Source organism: Muscardinus avellanarius (assembly GCF_963383645.1).
Source record: "Muscardinus avellanarius genome assembly, chromosome: 6".
In the NCBI taxonomy this organism is placed as follows: Eukaryota; Metazoa; Chordata; class Mammalia; order Rodentia; family Gliridae; genus Muscardinus; species Muscardinus avellanarius.
Window position 1 is genome coordinate 58,195,915 of NC_137791.1, and position 15,664 is coordinate 58,211,578.

The 15,664-nt window shown below is 42.9% G+C and overlaps 2 protein-coding genes across 5 annotated transcripts in view; both read right to left on the reverse strand.

Moving 5' to 3' along the window:
• Positions 1-8,710, reverse strand: part of SMARCAD1 (SNF2 related chromatin remodeling ATPase with DExD box 1) — a gene marked incomplete at its 3' end in the record, with an annotated part of 104,127 nt that extends 95,417 nt beyond the window's left edge. For all 4 annotated transcript variants that reach the window (XM_080698015.1, XM_080698016.1, XM_080698014.1 and 1 more), the window contains exon 1: positions 8,480-8,710. In XM_080698015.1, coding sequence (XP_080554141.1) covers positions 8,480-8,660 — 181 coding nt within the window. In that variant the 5' untranslated portion in view covers positions 8,661-8,710. The remainder of the gene's footprint in view (positions 1-8,479) is intronic.
• Positions 1,097-1,387, reverse strand: LOC308264494 (10 kDa heat shock protein, mitochondrial-like; the record flags this gene model as incomplete). The annotated part of the gene is made up of 1 exon (XM_080697812.1): positions 1,097-1,387. One exon carries the CDS (start codon positions 1,385-1,387, stop codon positions 1,097-1,099), a length of 291 nt encoding a protein of 96 aa, XP_080553938.1.
• Positions 8,711-15,664: the final 6,954 nt, after the last annotated feature.

The following is a 15,664-nucleotide window of genomic DNA, read 5'->3' on the forward strand; positions in this document are numbered from 1 at the left end:
GTGCTTGCTTAGAGCATGCAGGGCCCTAGGTTCTATATTCAGCATTTGGGGGATAGAGATCAAAGACTAGAGTGCCTTTTTTAGATGTGGTACTGGGGATTTAACCCAGCTATACCTAAGAGCTACACTCCCAGCCTTATTTTTATTTTGAACAAGGTCTCACTGAGCTGTGGAGGGACTAAGTAGATAAGGCTGGCCATGAACCTGTGATCCTCCTGTCTCAGCTCCCAAGTACAGAGATTACAAGTGTTTGCCTTTAAATGAGCATTTGGAAGAAAATGGGCCATAGGAAGAACTCTAGATGGAGGAGAATCTATATATATGCAAATAAGGCAACCAAACTAAGGGGATGGGAGAGGGGAAGAAGGAAACTCCATAATGTACATGATGTACATCACAAACATATCAATCACTAAGCCAAACATGAGAAGGAAGGGGAAGGGAATGGAGTGGGAATTGGAAAGGGCTAAATGAGCAATGTGTGCATGTATGCCTCTACCATCTTGTACCGCATTGAGATGTATGACTATAATGCACCAATAAAAAAATTAAAATAAATAAATGAGCATTTGGAGGTCTGCCCAGTGCCAAAAAGAAGTTCAAGTATCTCCATGACAAAAGAATACCTAATGGCTATGTGACTGTTTCAAGATCATAAAAAGGAGGGTCACTTAAAAATGTTTACCAAGTACTAGTATCACCCACTCATCATGTAAGAATCCTGACTTCAGCAAATTCACTGAGGGCTCACTACATGCCAGATACTGTTCTGAGAAAGGAGGACTGGACAGGTAATTAAGACAGATTAAGGTTTCTGCTCTCATGGATCTTACATTCTAACAAGAAAAATGCAAATACTTAGTTACATAGTAATGAACAGTATGAAGATACAGTAAAAATGGGAGGAGGGGATGGGTTGCTATTTTTTCATTTATATATTTTATTTGGAAATGCTTACACCAGTACAGGAAAACTAAATTTTAGAGACAGTGGATGTCATTAGATTACCATCAATTTATTAGAAAAGAGAAACATTATTTACATGATGAAGGATTTCATAACTTCAGTGGAGTGGGCAGCTTCACAGGATGCCGTTTCAAAACTGATTTATTTCAGTATACTTTCCAAGAATGCCACCATTTCTAAATAAGAAATAATCCCTGTCATCTAAAACTACTTTATCTCCAACTTTCAGGGTAACAGGTTGAATCTCCCCACCCGTTCCTTTAGATCCTGATTCCACAGTTACTACTATTGCTTGCAATACTTTTCTTTGACACTTTTCTGGAAGCATAATGCCTCCTTTGGTTACAGTTTCGGCAGCACTCCTTTCAACTAGCACTTGGTCAAAGAGTGAAAGAAACTTTCTAAATGCTTGTCCCGCCATGACTCGCACCATCTCAGGTAGGACTCCATACTTGTGCAGCAGCCGCAAGGAGACCCACAACCCGGCCTAAGGGACACACGAAAAGCATGAGTCGCTATTTTCGAGTAGTGAGAAATGAAATGAAGGAGCTGAGTCATATGCAAATATCTGCAGGAAGGGTCTTCTACTGGGATTTCTAAAAAAAAAGCTGAGACAGGAAGATCTTGGTTTTGAGACCAGTCTTAGCTACTTAGTGAGGTCTTCTTCAACCTCATGAGACCCTGCTGCAAAATAAAGAATAAAAGCCCGGTGTGGTGGCACATGCTTGTAATCCCAGCATTTTGGGAGGCTGAGACAGGAGGATCACAGTTCGCAAACAGCTTCAGCTACTACTCAGTGAGGTTCTTTGCAATTCAGTGAGATCCTGTTTCAAAATAAATAAAAAATAGGGCTAGGGGTATAGCTCAGAGGTAGAATGCCCCTGGGTTCCATCCCCAGTGCAGCAAAAAATAAAGGAAGGAAGGAAATTAGTTGGGGGCTTATAGCTTAGAAGTAGAATGCCCCTGGGTTCAATCTCCAGTACCCTAGGGGAAAAAATAAACGGGAAGAATGGGCGTGGTGGTGCTTGCTTGTAATCCCAGCATTTGGGAGGCTGAGACCGGAGGATCGCGGTTTGTGGACAGCCTCAGCTACTTAGTGAGGCCCTTGGCAACTCAGTGAGGCCCGGTTTCAAAATAAGGAATAAAAAATGGGCAGGGGATGTAGCTCCTGCTACATCGAATGCCCCTGGGTTCCATCCCCAGACCCACCAAAAAAAAAAAAAAAAAAAAAAAAGAAGACCACGCTTGGCATATATAATAAGCAATTTTGACTGGGATGGTGGTAAATGCCCATATCAGCCTCTACAACTTAGGGAGACCCTATCTCAAAATTAAAAATAAAGAGCAGCACAGGGAATGTAGCTTAATGACAAAGTAAGCACTTCTGGGTTTAATCTCTGGACCATTAAACAACAACAACAAAAAGGAAGAATGTGGCTATGGCATAGTAACTGAAGGAAAGAGGTAGAAAATGAAATAACTCAGATCAGGTACAACAGGATAACTGAAAAAGCCAGTGATTACAGGTGATTTGGACTACATATAATTTCCACCTTATAAACCTACTCAGACCCTACACCTCTTTTGTAAATAAATAAAGCATTATCCCACAACTGCGTGAGATATTACCGTATGATGATAAAGTAAGGCCAATACTCATATTCTACAAATGATTCCCACCATCTCCATCTCTGGTCTTGACCTGAAATCTAACTTTGTAACTCCTCCTTTCCAAAGGTCCAAGCTGAGTCAGCATCTCTCCCCACTAATTCTTTTTTTTTTTTTTTTTTTTTTTTGGTCTTTTCAGTACTGGGGATGGAACACAGGGGCATTCTACCTCTGAGTGACACCTCTAGCCCTAATTTTTTTTTTCTTTATTTTTGAAACAGGGTCTGGGTTGCACGGAGCCTAAGTAGCTGAGGCTGTCCATAAATCTAGATCCCCAGCTGCTCACCTCCCTCTCTCAATGCAAATGCACACATCAGTACACCTGGCTCCCCACTAATTCTTATTTGAATAACAAAAGACATGCTCAAAGGTTTTTGGGGTTTTTTTTTTTTTTTTGCAGTATTGGGGATTGAACCCAGGGTCATTCTACCTCCAAGCTACACCTTCACCCCTATTTTTTATTCTTTATTTTGAAATAGGGCTTAAGTAGTTGAGGCTGGCAGTGAACCTATTTTTTGCGTGGTGTGGTGGGGGGGTGGTGCTGGGGATGGAACCCAGGGGCGTTCTACCTCTGAACAACACCCCCAGCCCTGTTTTTTATTCTTTTTTGAAACAGGGTCTCACTGAGTTGCAAAGGGCCTCACTAAGTAGGAGACTGTCCTCGAACTGCAATCCTTCTGTCTCAGCCTCCCAAAATGCTGGGATTACAAGCGTGTGCTTTCACACCAGGGCCCAGCCCAATTTTTTATTCTTTATTTAGAAAGAGTATCTCCTAAATTGCAGAGGGTCTCACTAAATAGCTGAGGTTGACCATGAACCCAGATCCTCCTGTCTCAGCCTCCCAAGTACTGGGATTACAAAAGTGTGCCTCCATGCCCAACTCTAAAATAATCTTTTCTTAAAGCAAAGTATTCCACTCTGAGAGTAGAATTAATTCTGACCATTCTTAGAACATACTTCATTTTCATATTTTCCCATGTCAAGATGATCACGTGATCATCTAAAGCAACCTTAGTTTCTGTTTTGTGATAGTGGGGATTAAACTCGAGGGCATTCTACCTCTGACCTATATCCCCAGCCCTTTTTTATTCTTTATTTTGAAACAAGTTTTCACTAATTGCAGGGGCTGGCCACCAACTTGTTATCCTCCTGTCTCAGCCTCCCAAGTACTGAGATTACAAGTGTGGGCCACCGGGTATGGTGGTACACACTTGTAATCCTAGCATATGGGAGGCTGAGAAGGGAGGATGGTGGTTTGTGGACAGCCTCAGCTGCTACTTGGTGAGGCTCTTTGCAACTCAGTGAGACCTGTTTCAAAATAAAGAATAAAAAAGAGGGTTAGGGGTGTAGCTCAGAGGTAGAATGCCCCTGGGTTCCATCCCCAGTACAGGGGAAAAAAAAAAAAAAAAATGTGTGCATTAACACACCCAGCTAGCAACCTTAGTTTTTTTCTCCATTTTTTTTTTTTTTTTTTTTTTTTTTTTTTTTTTTTTGCTGGTACTGAGGATGGAACCCTGGAACCCAGGACCTATTTTATATTTTTTTATTTGTTGACAGGATCTAAATTGCTGAAAGCCTCATTAAGCTGCTGAGGCTGGCTTCGAACCTGTGATCCTACTGTCTCAGCCTCCCAAGTACTGGGATTACAAACATGTACCACCACACCTGACTCCAACCTTAGTTTCTAAGAGAAACTTTTTGGCAGGTTCAAGGACAGCCTTGGCAACTTAGGGAGGCCCTCAGAAATTTAGCTAGACCCTGTTTCAAAATAATTAAAAATAGGGCTGCGGTATAGCTCAGAAGTATAATGTCCCTGGGTTCAATTCCCAATTCCAAATAAATAAATAATATAAAATAAAAAGACCATGGTATAGCTCAGGGGTAGAGTGGCCTTGTTTTCAATCCTCAGTACCATGAAAGAAAGAAAGAAAGAAAGAAAGAAAGAAAGAAAGAAAGAAAGAAAGAAAGAAAGGCTTGTCATCTCAGTACGTGGGAGATAGAAACAGATCACAGGTTCAAGGACAGCCTCAGCAATACAGTAGACTCACAGTAACCTAGTGAGACCCTGTTTGAAAACAAAAAATAAAAATGGCTAGGGGTATAGCTCAGAGGTTGGAATGTCCCCTGGGTTCGATCCCCAGTACCAAAAAAAAGAAAAGGTTTAGAATACAAAACTTGTATTATAAAACATTGTATTGTAAAACATTACATTTAAATAGAGTTTAAAGCCAGGTGTGGTGGCACAGGCCTGTTATCCCAGCATTCACCAGGCTGAACCTGGAGGACTGCGGTTCAGGACAACCTCAGCTACTTAGTGAGGCTCCTTTGCAACTCAGTGAGACCCTGTTCCAAAATAAAGAATAAAAAATAGGGCTAGGGGTGTAGCTCAGAGGTAGAATGCCCCTGGGTTCCATCTCTAGTACCGCAGGAAGGAAGGAAGGAAGGAAGGCAGGAAGGCAGGCAGGCAGGCAGGCAGGCTGGCTTTCATTTTCAGAAATAGGGGGGAAAAGCTGGGCATGGTGGCACACGCTTGTAATCCCAGCATTTGGGAGGCTGAGACCATAGGATCGCGGTTTGAGGACAGCCTCAGCTACTTAGTGAGGTCCTTGGCAACTCAGTGACACCCGGTTTCAAAATAAAGAATAAAAGATAGGACAGGGGGTGTAGCTTGGAGGTCGAATGCTCCTGGGTTCCATCCCCAGACCCGCAGAAAGGAAGGAAGGAAGGAAAAAAGGAAGGAAGGAAGGAAGGAAGGAAGGAAGGAAGGAAGGAATCTCAAGATCTCAGATTTAAATGCCTTGCCCAATGACCCACATTTAACTTAGAAGCACAGGCTTCTAAGAACTCAAAATCCTAAACCCACCCCACCCTCCCTGCTTCATTTACATAAGAAACAGTTGAATGTATCCACAGCAAAAATGTTAAAGTACCTAGAGATATGCAAATCAAGTATCTCCTAAAAGAATGAGCATAGAAGTCACTAGGGAAGTCACAACCAGGCTTTAAAGCCTGTTTCCTAGGTTAGGCGTGGTGGCGCATGATTGAAATCCCAGCATTTGGGAGGTGAAGACCAGAGGACCACTGTTAAAGAGGACAGCCTCAGCTATTTAGTGAGGCCCTTTGCAACTCAGTGAGACCGTTTCAAAAAATAAAGAATAAAAAATTAGGGCTGGTGATGTCACACAGAGGTAAAATGTCCCTGGATTCCATCCCCAGTACCACACACACACACACACACACACACACACACACACACACACACACACAATAAGCCTGTTTTATGTATAATTTAAAAAATTCCATACAGAATCCAAACCCCTGAAATATGACTCCTAATCACCTCAATCCAATATACAAATCATTAGAGCAAGTCCCAATTACACCAAAGTATTTTAAAATTTATTGTAAGCCAGGTAAGGCGGCCATGGCAATAATCCCAGTACTTGGTAGGCTGAAACAGGACTGCAGGTTCGAGACCAGCAGGTTGAAGAACAGTAGGTTTGAGAACAGCCTCAGCTGTCCTCATCACCCCAGGGAGACCCTATTTCAAAATAAAAATAAAGTATGGCTTAGGGCAAATCTTAGCAACTTAGTGAGATTGTTTCAAAATAAAACTTAAATTTAAAAAGAGATTGTTTCAAAATAAAATTTAAATTTAAAAAGAGCAGGGTGAGGTGACCCACCCTAGTAATCCTAGCATTTGGGAGGCTGAGACAAGAGGATCTAGGTTCATGAACAGCCTCAGCTACTTAGGCCCTTTGCAACTCAGTGAGACCCTGTTTCAAAATAAAGATAAAAAATAGGGCTGAGGGTATAGTTTGGACGTAGAATGCTCCTGGGTTCCATTCCCAGTACCGAAAAAAAAAATTTAAAAAGGGCTGAGGATGTACCCTGGGTTTAATGGCCAGTACCATTAAAAAAACAACAACAAAAAAAAAACTTATTGGAGGCAGGCATGGTGGCGCAGGCTAGTGATCCTCGTGCTTGGGAGGCTGAGACAGGAGGATCGCACAGGTTCAAAGCCAGCCTCAGCTACTTAGTGAGGCTCTCAGCAACTTAATGAGACCCTGTTAACAAATAAAATATAAAATAGGTCTGGGAGTGCAGCCTGGAGGTAGAAAGCCTCTGCGTTCCACCCCCAGAGCCACTAAAAAAAAAAATCCTAATCATAACTCAGAGGGAATCTGCCATCACTTCTACATTTAAGTAGAATAGAAAATAAAAAGAGCCGGGCATGGTGGCACAGGCTCATGATCTCAGCATTTGGGAAACTGAGACAGGTGAGGTATAGAAGCTCTTAGAAACCTAGTGGGACACTGTTTCCAAGTAAAGAAATAAAATTGGACTGGGAATGTATCTTGGAGGTAGAATGCGTCTAGATCCAATCCTCAGTACCCCCCAATATCCCTCTAATTATTGTTAAACACTGATTAAAATGGAAATTTTAAGCCAGGTGTAGTGGTGCACACTTGTAATCCCAGCATTTGGGAGGCTGAGAAAGGAGGAAAGCGGTGGAAGACCAGGCTCAGCTACTTAATAAGGCCCTCCACAACTTAGTGAGACCTTGTTTCAAAATAAATAAAAAATGGAGCTGAGGGTGTAGTTCGGAGGCAGAATGCCCCTGGGTTTGATCCCCAGTACCACACACACACAAAAAAAAACCTAAAAAAAAATAATAAGAGCCGGGCATGGTGGCATATGATTGTAATCCCAGGGCTTCAGAAGCGGAGACAGGAGAATCGCACAGGTTCGAAGCCAGCCTCAGCTACTGAGTGAGGCTCTCAGCAACTTAGTGAGACCCTGTTTCCAAATAAAATATAAAACAGGTCTGGGAGTATAGCCCAGAGGTAGAAAAGCCTCTGGGTTCCATCCCCAGTACCACCACCACAAAAAAAAAAAAAAAAAAAAAAGGATGGGGGTATAATTCAGAGGCAGAATATGCCCCTGGATTCAATCCCCAGTACAAAAAAAAAAAAAAGAAATTTTAATTTTTGTCCTAATTTCAAATCCTCTTGTCTATAACAAAGTGTTAATGAGGTTAAAAAGGGTTCATTCACCAAGAATACCAATTAGGCGATTGGTGTTCTAGGGACACCTAAGAAGCCAGGTAAGCACACTATTTGAAAGTGGGCTGATCCTTTTTTTTTTTTTTTGGTGGTACTGGGGAGGAATCCAGAGGCTTTCTACTTCCGAACTATACTCCCAGACCCATTATATATATATATATATATATATATATATATATATATATATATATATTTATTTGGAAACAGGGTCTCACTAAGTTGCTGAGAGCCTCACTGAGGCTGGCTTCGAACCTGCGCGATCCTCCTGAATCAGCCTCCCAAGTGCGGGGGATTACAAGCGTGTGCCACCACGCCCAGCAAGTGAGCTTATCCTTACCTGTACATAGAGGCTGTCATCCTCAAGCACCTCATTAACATCCAGCTCACAATACTGATCACAGGTGATCGGTAATTTTTGAAGGAATACTGGAATGAAATACAACCGGCCACTAACAGTCTTAAAACCCACTACAGGACTGACAGCACCTACATTCCTCTGTCGGCAGTCATTGTGACCTAAGGATGACCTCCATCCTGCTTTGACTTCCATCACTGAGCTATATTCCAAGAACTCACACCAGAGTGAAAAAACAATGAATGGGTGCACAGTTGGAGGTACGTGGTGGTGCCAATGACAGTACCAAAGCTATATTTCAAAGGGCAAACTGGAAGACAATGCATCCGTACGTGTAACATTATTATAAAAACTAGAATCCCTTCTGCCTTTCTTGTTTCGAAAATACTCTGATGTTACATCAGTTTGCAACATTGTAACTCACCTGTTTTTTCAGTTATATCTGAATCAGGGGTGTTTGCCCTGCTAACGTTCCCTTCGGCATTCTCCTCTTCAGCACTAAGAGAAATTGGCGAAGAAGGGCCGGGCTGGGAGGTTGTTTGGGGAGCTTCCTCAGTCTTACTCCTTTTCTCAAAGCGAAAACGATCTAAATTGAAGAGACTCATCTTGGCGGAAACCACCACGTTCGGGGAGTGGGAACTTTAAGTGATCTATCTGCAGAAAGGAGTAAAAAAAAAAAAAAAAAAAAGGCACGGGAAAAAAAAAGGAAAAGAGCCATGAAAACAATGTACAATACAAAGCCACGGTATTTCACTCCTAAGGCAATCAAGGGCCCGCACACACGCCAGTGGCTCGAGACTATTATGGCTGCCCTTCACTGTGGAGCCACACTGAGCACACAGACGGTGCACAGAAATACCATTTTAAAATTTCCTAGGCTGTGCACTTCCCTCCGCCCGCCCCCCGTCCGCCCCGCCCTGCTCCAACCACGAGCTGACCCTCGTGCAGCCTCCGCTTACCCCGCCACGCGCGGGCACGCTCCCCAACCGAACCCGCGGCCGCGCGCCCGCCCGGGCCGAGCAGCCGGCGCCACGGGCCCGGCGCCCAGAAACGCCGCGCCAGGGCCCGCGCCTCCGCGCTGCAGGCACACAAAGGGGCCGAGGAGAGGAGCGGCGGAGGCCGAGCCGGCGGGCACCCGCCCGGAAGTCGACGCGGCGCGATCCCAGCTGGGAGGAAGCGGACGGAGCCGCGAACGCACCGCGAGGCCCCGTGGTGGAGCCGCCGCGGCAGCTCTGGGGACACCGGGCCCGCCCGCCCGCTCGCCCCCTCGCCTCCCCTCGGTTACTTACGCGGTTGCAGCCTCGGTGCGATAGAATAAAGATTAAAAAGAAAAAATATATATATATACATATATATATATATATATATATATATTTCCTGGCGTGAGGCGACGGTAGCCGGGCCGGGACTTTCCAAAAAAAAAAAAAAGCACAAGGACCCTCGCGAGCGCGTAGTGATGACGCAACACGCAGCCTAGTCTTTTATTCCCAAGAGCGGCCCGAGCGGAGCGGAGCTCTGCGCTCACGGTTGTTATGGCAACTGGAGCCTGCCTCCGCCGGGGTTTAAGGGTGGGATTCTGCGCATTTGTTGTTTCTCCAGGTTAGACACATCGGTGTTAGAACAATAATAACACCATAATCATAAGTAGCACTGTGATAATGTATCATTAATATACTTTAAGATATAATGTAATATAGCTGGATGGCATAAGGATAATTTTGTGTTGTTTTAAGTGTATAATCTCAATCCTTACAAGATGTGAATTTTTAAATATTTATTTATTTATTTATTTATTTATTACGGTACTGGGGCGGAAACCCAGGGGCATTCCACCTCCAAGCTAAACCCCTAGCCCTATTTTTTATATTTATTTATTTATTTATTTTTGTGGTTCTGGGGATGGAACCCAGAGGCCTCTACCTCTGGACTACACCCCCAACCTATTTCATATTTCATTTTAAAACAGGGTCTCACTAAGTTGCTGAGAACCTCACTAAGTATCTGAGGCTGGCTTCACACCTGTGGGATCCTCCTGTCTCAGCCTCCCAAATACTGGGATTACAAGCGTGCACCACCATGCCTGGTTTATTCTTTATTTTGAAACAGGGTCTCACTAAGTTGGGGAAGGCCTCACTAAGTAGCTGAGGCTGTCCTTGAACCCAGTCTTTCTGTCTCAGCTTCCTAAATGCTGGGATTAAGGAAGCCCAGGCCTGCAAACATTAAACATTTAATAAGGAGCAAAAAAAAATTTTTGTTTTTGCAGTACTGGGGATAAAACCCAAGAGCATTCGACCCCCAAGCTACACCCCCAGCCCTATTTTTTATTCTTTATTTTGAAATAGCATCTCACTGAGTTACAAAGGGCCTCACTAAGTAGCTGAGGCTGTCTGGGAACCAAGATCCTCCTGTGTCAGCCTCTGGAATGCTGGAATTACAAGTGTGTGCCACCGTGCCCGGCAGGTGCAAAAATTTAATGATGCTGAATTGCAGAGCATTGATCTGCTTCCCCAGTTTTAGCGGGATTAATTTTTCTTTTTTTCTTTTTCTTTTCTTTTTTTTTTTTTTTTTTTTTGTGTGTGTGTGTGTGGTACTTGGGGGTGGAGCCCAGAAGGTTTCTACCTCCGGGATATACTCACAGACATATTTTATATTTATTTGGAAACAGGGTCTCACTAAATTGCTGAGAGCCTTACTTAAGTAACTGAGCCTGGCTTCGAACCTGTTCAGTCCTCCTGTATCAGCCTCCCAATTGCCGGTATTACAAGCCAGCGCCACCACACCGGTTAAGCGGGATTAATTTTAAAAATGAATTAGAGCCCGGCGTGGTGGCACATGCTTGTAATCCCACCATTTGATAGGTTGAGAAAAGAGGATCCTGGTACAAGGACAGCCTCAGCTACTTAGTGAGGCCCTACACAACTCATTGAGACCCTGTTTCAAAATAAAGAATAAAAACTGGGTGTGGTGGCATACTCTGATAATCCCAGCATTTGGGAGGCTGAGACCAGAGGATCTGGTTCGCAGGCAGCCTCAGCTACTTAGTGAGGCCTTCCGCAATTTAGTGAGACCCTGTTTCAAAATAAAAAATTTTAAAAATAGGGCAGGGGCTGTAGCTCAGAGGTTAAATGCCCCTGAATTCCATCCCCACACCCTCAAATAAATAAATAAATAAATAAATAAATAATTTTAAAAAGTAAAGAATAAAAAATAAGTCTGGGTGAGTAGAATGTCCCTGGATTCAATCCTCTGTACCACAAAAATGTAAAATAAGTAGATAGTTTTCAATAATTTATTGGAATGTTTATGTTACTGTTATAAAACAAATGTGTATATATAGTTGGATAAAAACATGAATAATTATAAAATATTGTAATCATTTTTTGAGAATACGATGTGTGTGTGTGTTTATTGGGGATGGAACCCAGGGGCCTTCTACCTCCAGGCTATACCCCCGACCCTATTTTATTCTTTATTTAATAAGTTGCTAAGAGCCTCACTAAATTGCTGAGGCTAACTTCAAATTTGTGATCCTCTGGTCCCAGCCTCCCAAATACTGAGATTATAAGTGTGCCCCACAACACCTGACTTGAGAACTTGATTTATTTGTTGTTTTTTTTTGGTGGTGGTACTGGGGGTGGAACTCAGAGGCTTTCTACCTCCCGGCTATACTCCCAGACCTATTTTATATTTTATTTAGAAACAGGGTCTCACTAAGTTGCTGAGAGCCTCCCTTGGTAGCTGAGGCTGGCTTTGAGCCTGTGTGATCCCGTCTCAGCCTCCCAAGCGCTGGGATTACAAGTGTGTGCCACCACGCCCAGCTTCCCTCAGAACTTTTTAAACCCATTGCTCATTTATTTCTTAGGACCCAGTGCAGCACACACCTTCCCCCACATTACTAGCACTAAGATCCTGGTCATAAACTGGACCTAGTTGTGCATGCCTGTAATCCCAGTACTTGGGAGGCTGAGACAGGATGGTCGTAGGTTTGAGGCCAGACTCAGCAATTTAGGCTCTCAGAAACTTAGTGAAACTGGAGCTGGGCGTGGTGGCACAAGTTTGGGAGACTGAGACAGGAGAATGGAGGTTCATGGACAGCCTCAGCTATTTAGTGAGGTCCTTTGCAACCAGTGAGACCCTGTTTCAAAATAAAGAATAAAAAAATAGCGGCTGGTGGTGTAGCTCAGAGGTAGAATACCCCTGGGTTCCATCCCCAGTACTGCAAAAAAAAAAAAAAGGGGGTGTGGGGGCTGGGCTGTAGTTTAGAGGTAGAATGCTCCTGGGTTCAATTCTGAGCAACAACACACACACACACACACACACACACACACACACACACACACACGGCCGGGCGTGGTGGCGCACGCTTGTAATCCCCGCACTTGGGAGGCTGAGACAGGAGGATCGCGCAGGTTCGAAGGCAGCCTCAGCTACTTAGTGAGGCTCTCAGCAACTTAGTGAGACCCTGTTTCCAAATAAAATATTAAAAATAGGTCTGGGAGTATAGCCCAGAGGTAGAAAGCCTCTGGGTTCCACCCCCAGTACCACCAAAAAAAATTAAAATTAAAAAAAAAACTTATTTGGAAGTTGAGGGGGAAGGCTAGAGATGCAGCTTAGAGGAACCATTTGCATGCATGCATGAAGCCCTGAATTCCCTCCCCAGCACTGGAAACATAAAATACAATAAAATAAATAAGAATAAATTATGAGACTTTTGAAAAATTGAGCAAGAAGAAAAAAAGAGCTGTGAATTTTATTTTATGCTAGACATTGCTCCAGGTGATGACACACTAGGTTTGGGCTTCTTCTGAAAGGGGGTTTGGTTGGGTGAGCGCTATGTGTAAATATCTATATAGACACACACCGTCTTTCACTGGTGATTAAATTAGAAGTAGTAAACATTTAAATTTGTGTCATAAGACAAATTTATATCTTAGTTTTATGGAGGGGAAAATAGTTTAGGAATCCATCAAAAGTTGAACACAACATCCTTTTGATTTATGTTAAAGGTACTTAAGGATAATTCAAAAGTCAAGCATGGCCGGACAGGGTGGTGCAGGCTTGTAATCCCCACGCTTGGGAGGCAGAGCCAGCCACGCTGGCTTAAGAGACCCTGTTTCCAATTTAAAAAAAAAAAAAAATATATATATATATATATATATATATATATATATATATATATATATATAATAGGTCTGGGAGTGTAGCCCAGAGAAGGGTTTCCAGGAACCCCAGTACCACCAAAAAAAAAAAAAAAAGTCAAGCATGATGATATACACCAGTAATCCTAGTACCTAGGAGGCTGAGATAGGAAGCTCATAGGTTCAAGACCACCCTTGGCAATTTAGTGGGACTCTCAGCAATCTAGTGAGAACTTGTTTCCAAACAACAACAACAAATAAAATAAAATAAAATAAAATAAAATAGGACTGGGGGTGTAGCTTGGAGGTAGAAAGAATGCCCCTGGGTTAAATCCCCAGTAACACACACACACACACACACACACACACACACACACACACATAAAAATAAAAAAGATGGCAATTCAATTAGAATCTGGAAAGATGAATTGAAGTAGGGTAGACAAAGAAAGTGGGATAAAACTCTCCAGATGGAAACAATATCTACACATGGGGACTAAGCTATGAATATTTCTCTGTCTTCTAAAATCTTCTTCACAAGTTATAAATGACAAAGGGTTATCATTCTGGCTCTCATGCATTGGTACCCAGCTTTAAGCTTCTAGGACTCATTTCCTGGATGCCTGAGCTAAAAAAAATAATCTATAGACAGGCATTGTGCTACAAGCTTATAATTCTAGTACTTTGGAGCTCAAGACAGGAGTAGCTGAGGTTCAAGAGCAGCCTCAGAACTGGGTGTGGTGGTACACAGTTGTAATCCCAACATTTGAGAGGCTGAGGCCAGAGGATTATGGTTAGCAGACAGCCTCAGCTACTTAATGAGGTCCTTTGCAACTCAGTGAAACCGTTTCAAAATAAAAAATAGAGATGGGGATGTCACTTGGAGGTAGAATGCACCTGGATTTTATCCCCGGTACCAAAACAAATAAACCAAGACCAACAAACAAACAAACAAACAAACAAACAAAAAACCCATAGCCTAAAGAGACCCTATTTCAAAAGGAAACATAGCCAGGTATGGTGGCACATGCTTGTAATCCCAGTTCTTGGGAGGCTGAGACAGAAGGATCGCACAGGTTTAAAGCCAGCCTCAGCTACTTAGTGAGGCTCTCAGCAACTTAGTGAGACCCTGTTTCCAAATAAAATATAAAATAGGCCTGAAGGTATAGCTTGGAGGTACAAGGCCCCTGGGTTCCATCCCCAGCACCAAAAGAAAAAGAAAAGAAAAAAAAAAAGAAAAGAAAGAAAAAAAGAAGAAAAGAAAAAGAAAAAAAGCAAAGAAAAAATGAAAGAAGAAAGATATGTAATAATATGATGACAGATACTTTTTATTACTGGGGATTGAACCCAGGAGCATTCTACCTCCAAGTGATAGCCCCATCTCTATTTTATATTCTTTATTTTGAAACAGGGTCTCAATAAATTGCTGAGGGCTTCACTAAATTGCTGAGGCTGTCCTTGACTCTGCAATCCCCTTGTCTCTGCCTCCTGCGTACTGTGATTACAAGCATCCCCTCAGCCCCATGGGGCTTGCCTAATTCCTTTAAATCTTAGCTTTTTCATGGGCTTAGAGGTGCATGCTTGTAATCCCAGCATTTGGGCGGCTGAGACTGGAGAATCATAGTGGTTGGTGGAGTGAGGTCCTTTGCAACTCAGTGAGATGCTGTTTCAAAATAATAAAAAAATTAGGTGGGGGGTGGGCATGTGTGGCTCCAACGTAGAATGCCCCTGGGTTCCATCCCTAGTACTGCAAAAAACAAAAGCAAAAACAAACACAAACTTAGCTTTTTCATCATTGATCTACAAATGTTTGAAGTTTTCGCTGAGCATGATGGTGCTTGTAATCCCAGCGCTTGGGAGGCTGAAATAGAAGGGTCGCACAGGTTTGAAACCAGCCTCAGCTACTTAGTGAGGCTCTCAGCAACTTAGTGAGACCGTTTCTGAATAAAATATAAAATAGGAGCCGGGCGTGGTGGCGCACGCTTGTAATCCCAGCGCTTGGGAGGCTGAAATAGAAGCGTCGCACAGGTTTGAAACCAGCCTCAGCTACTTAGTGAGGCTTTCAGCAACTCAGTGAGACCCTGTTTCCAAATAAAAAATATATATATAAAAAAAAGGTCTGGGAGTATAGCCCAGAGGTAGAAAGCCTCTGGGTTCCACCTCCAGTACCACCAATAAATAAATAAATAAATAAATAAAATATAAAATAGGTCTGGGAGTATAGCCTGGAGGTAGAAAAGCCCCTGGGTTCCATCCCCAGTACCACCAGTTAAAAAGAAAGAAAGAAAGAAAGAAAGAAAGAAAGAAAGAAAGAAAGAAAGAAAGAAAGAAAGAAAGAAAGAAAGAAAGAGAAAACAACAATATTGGTATGTAGCTCCACGCTAAAGCTTTCTTGTGTGAACTTGACATAGTTATCATTGTTATCTTAGAAGCAGACTGTTAGAGCACACCTGTTAGAACCTGTCCCCAAA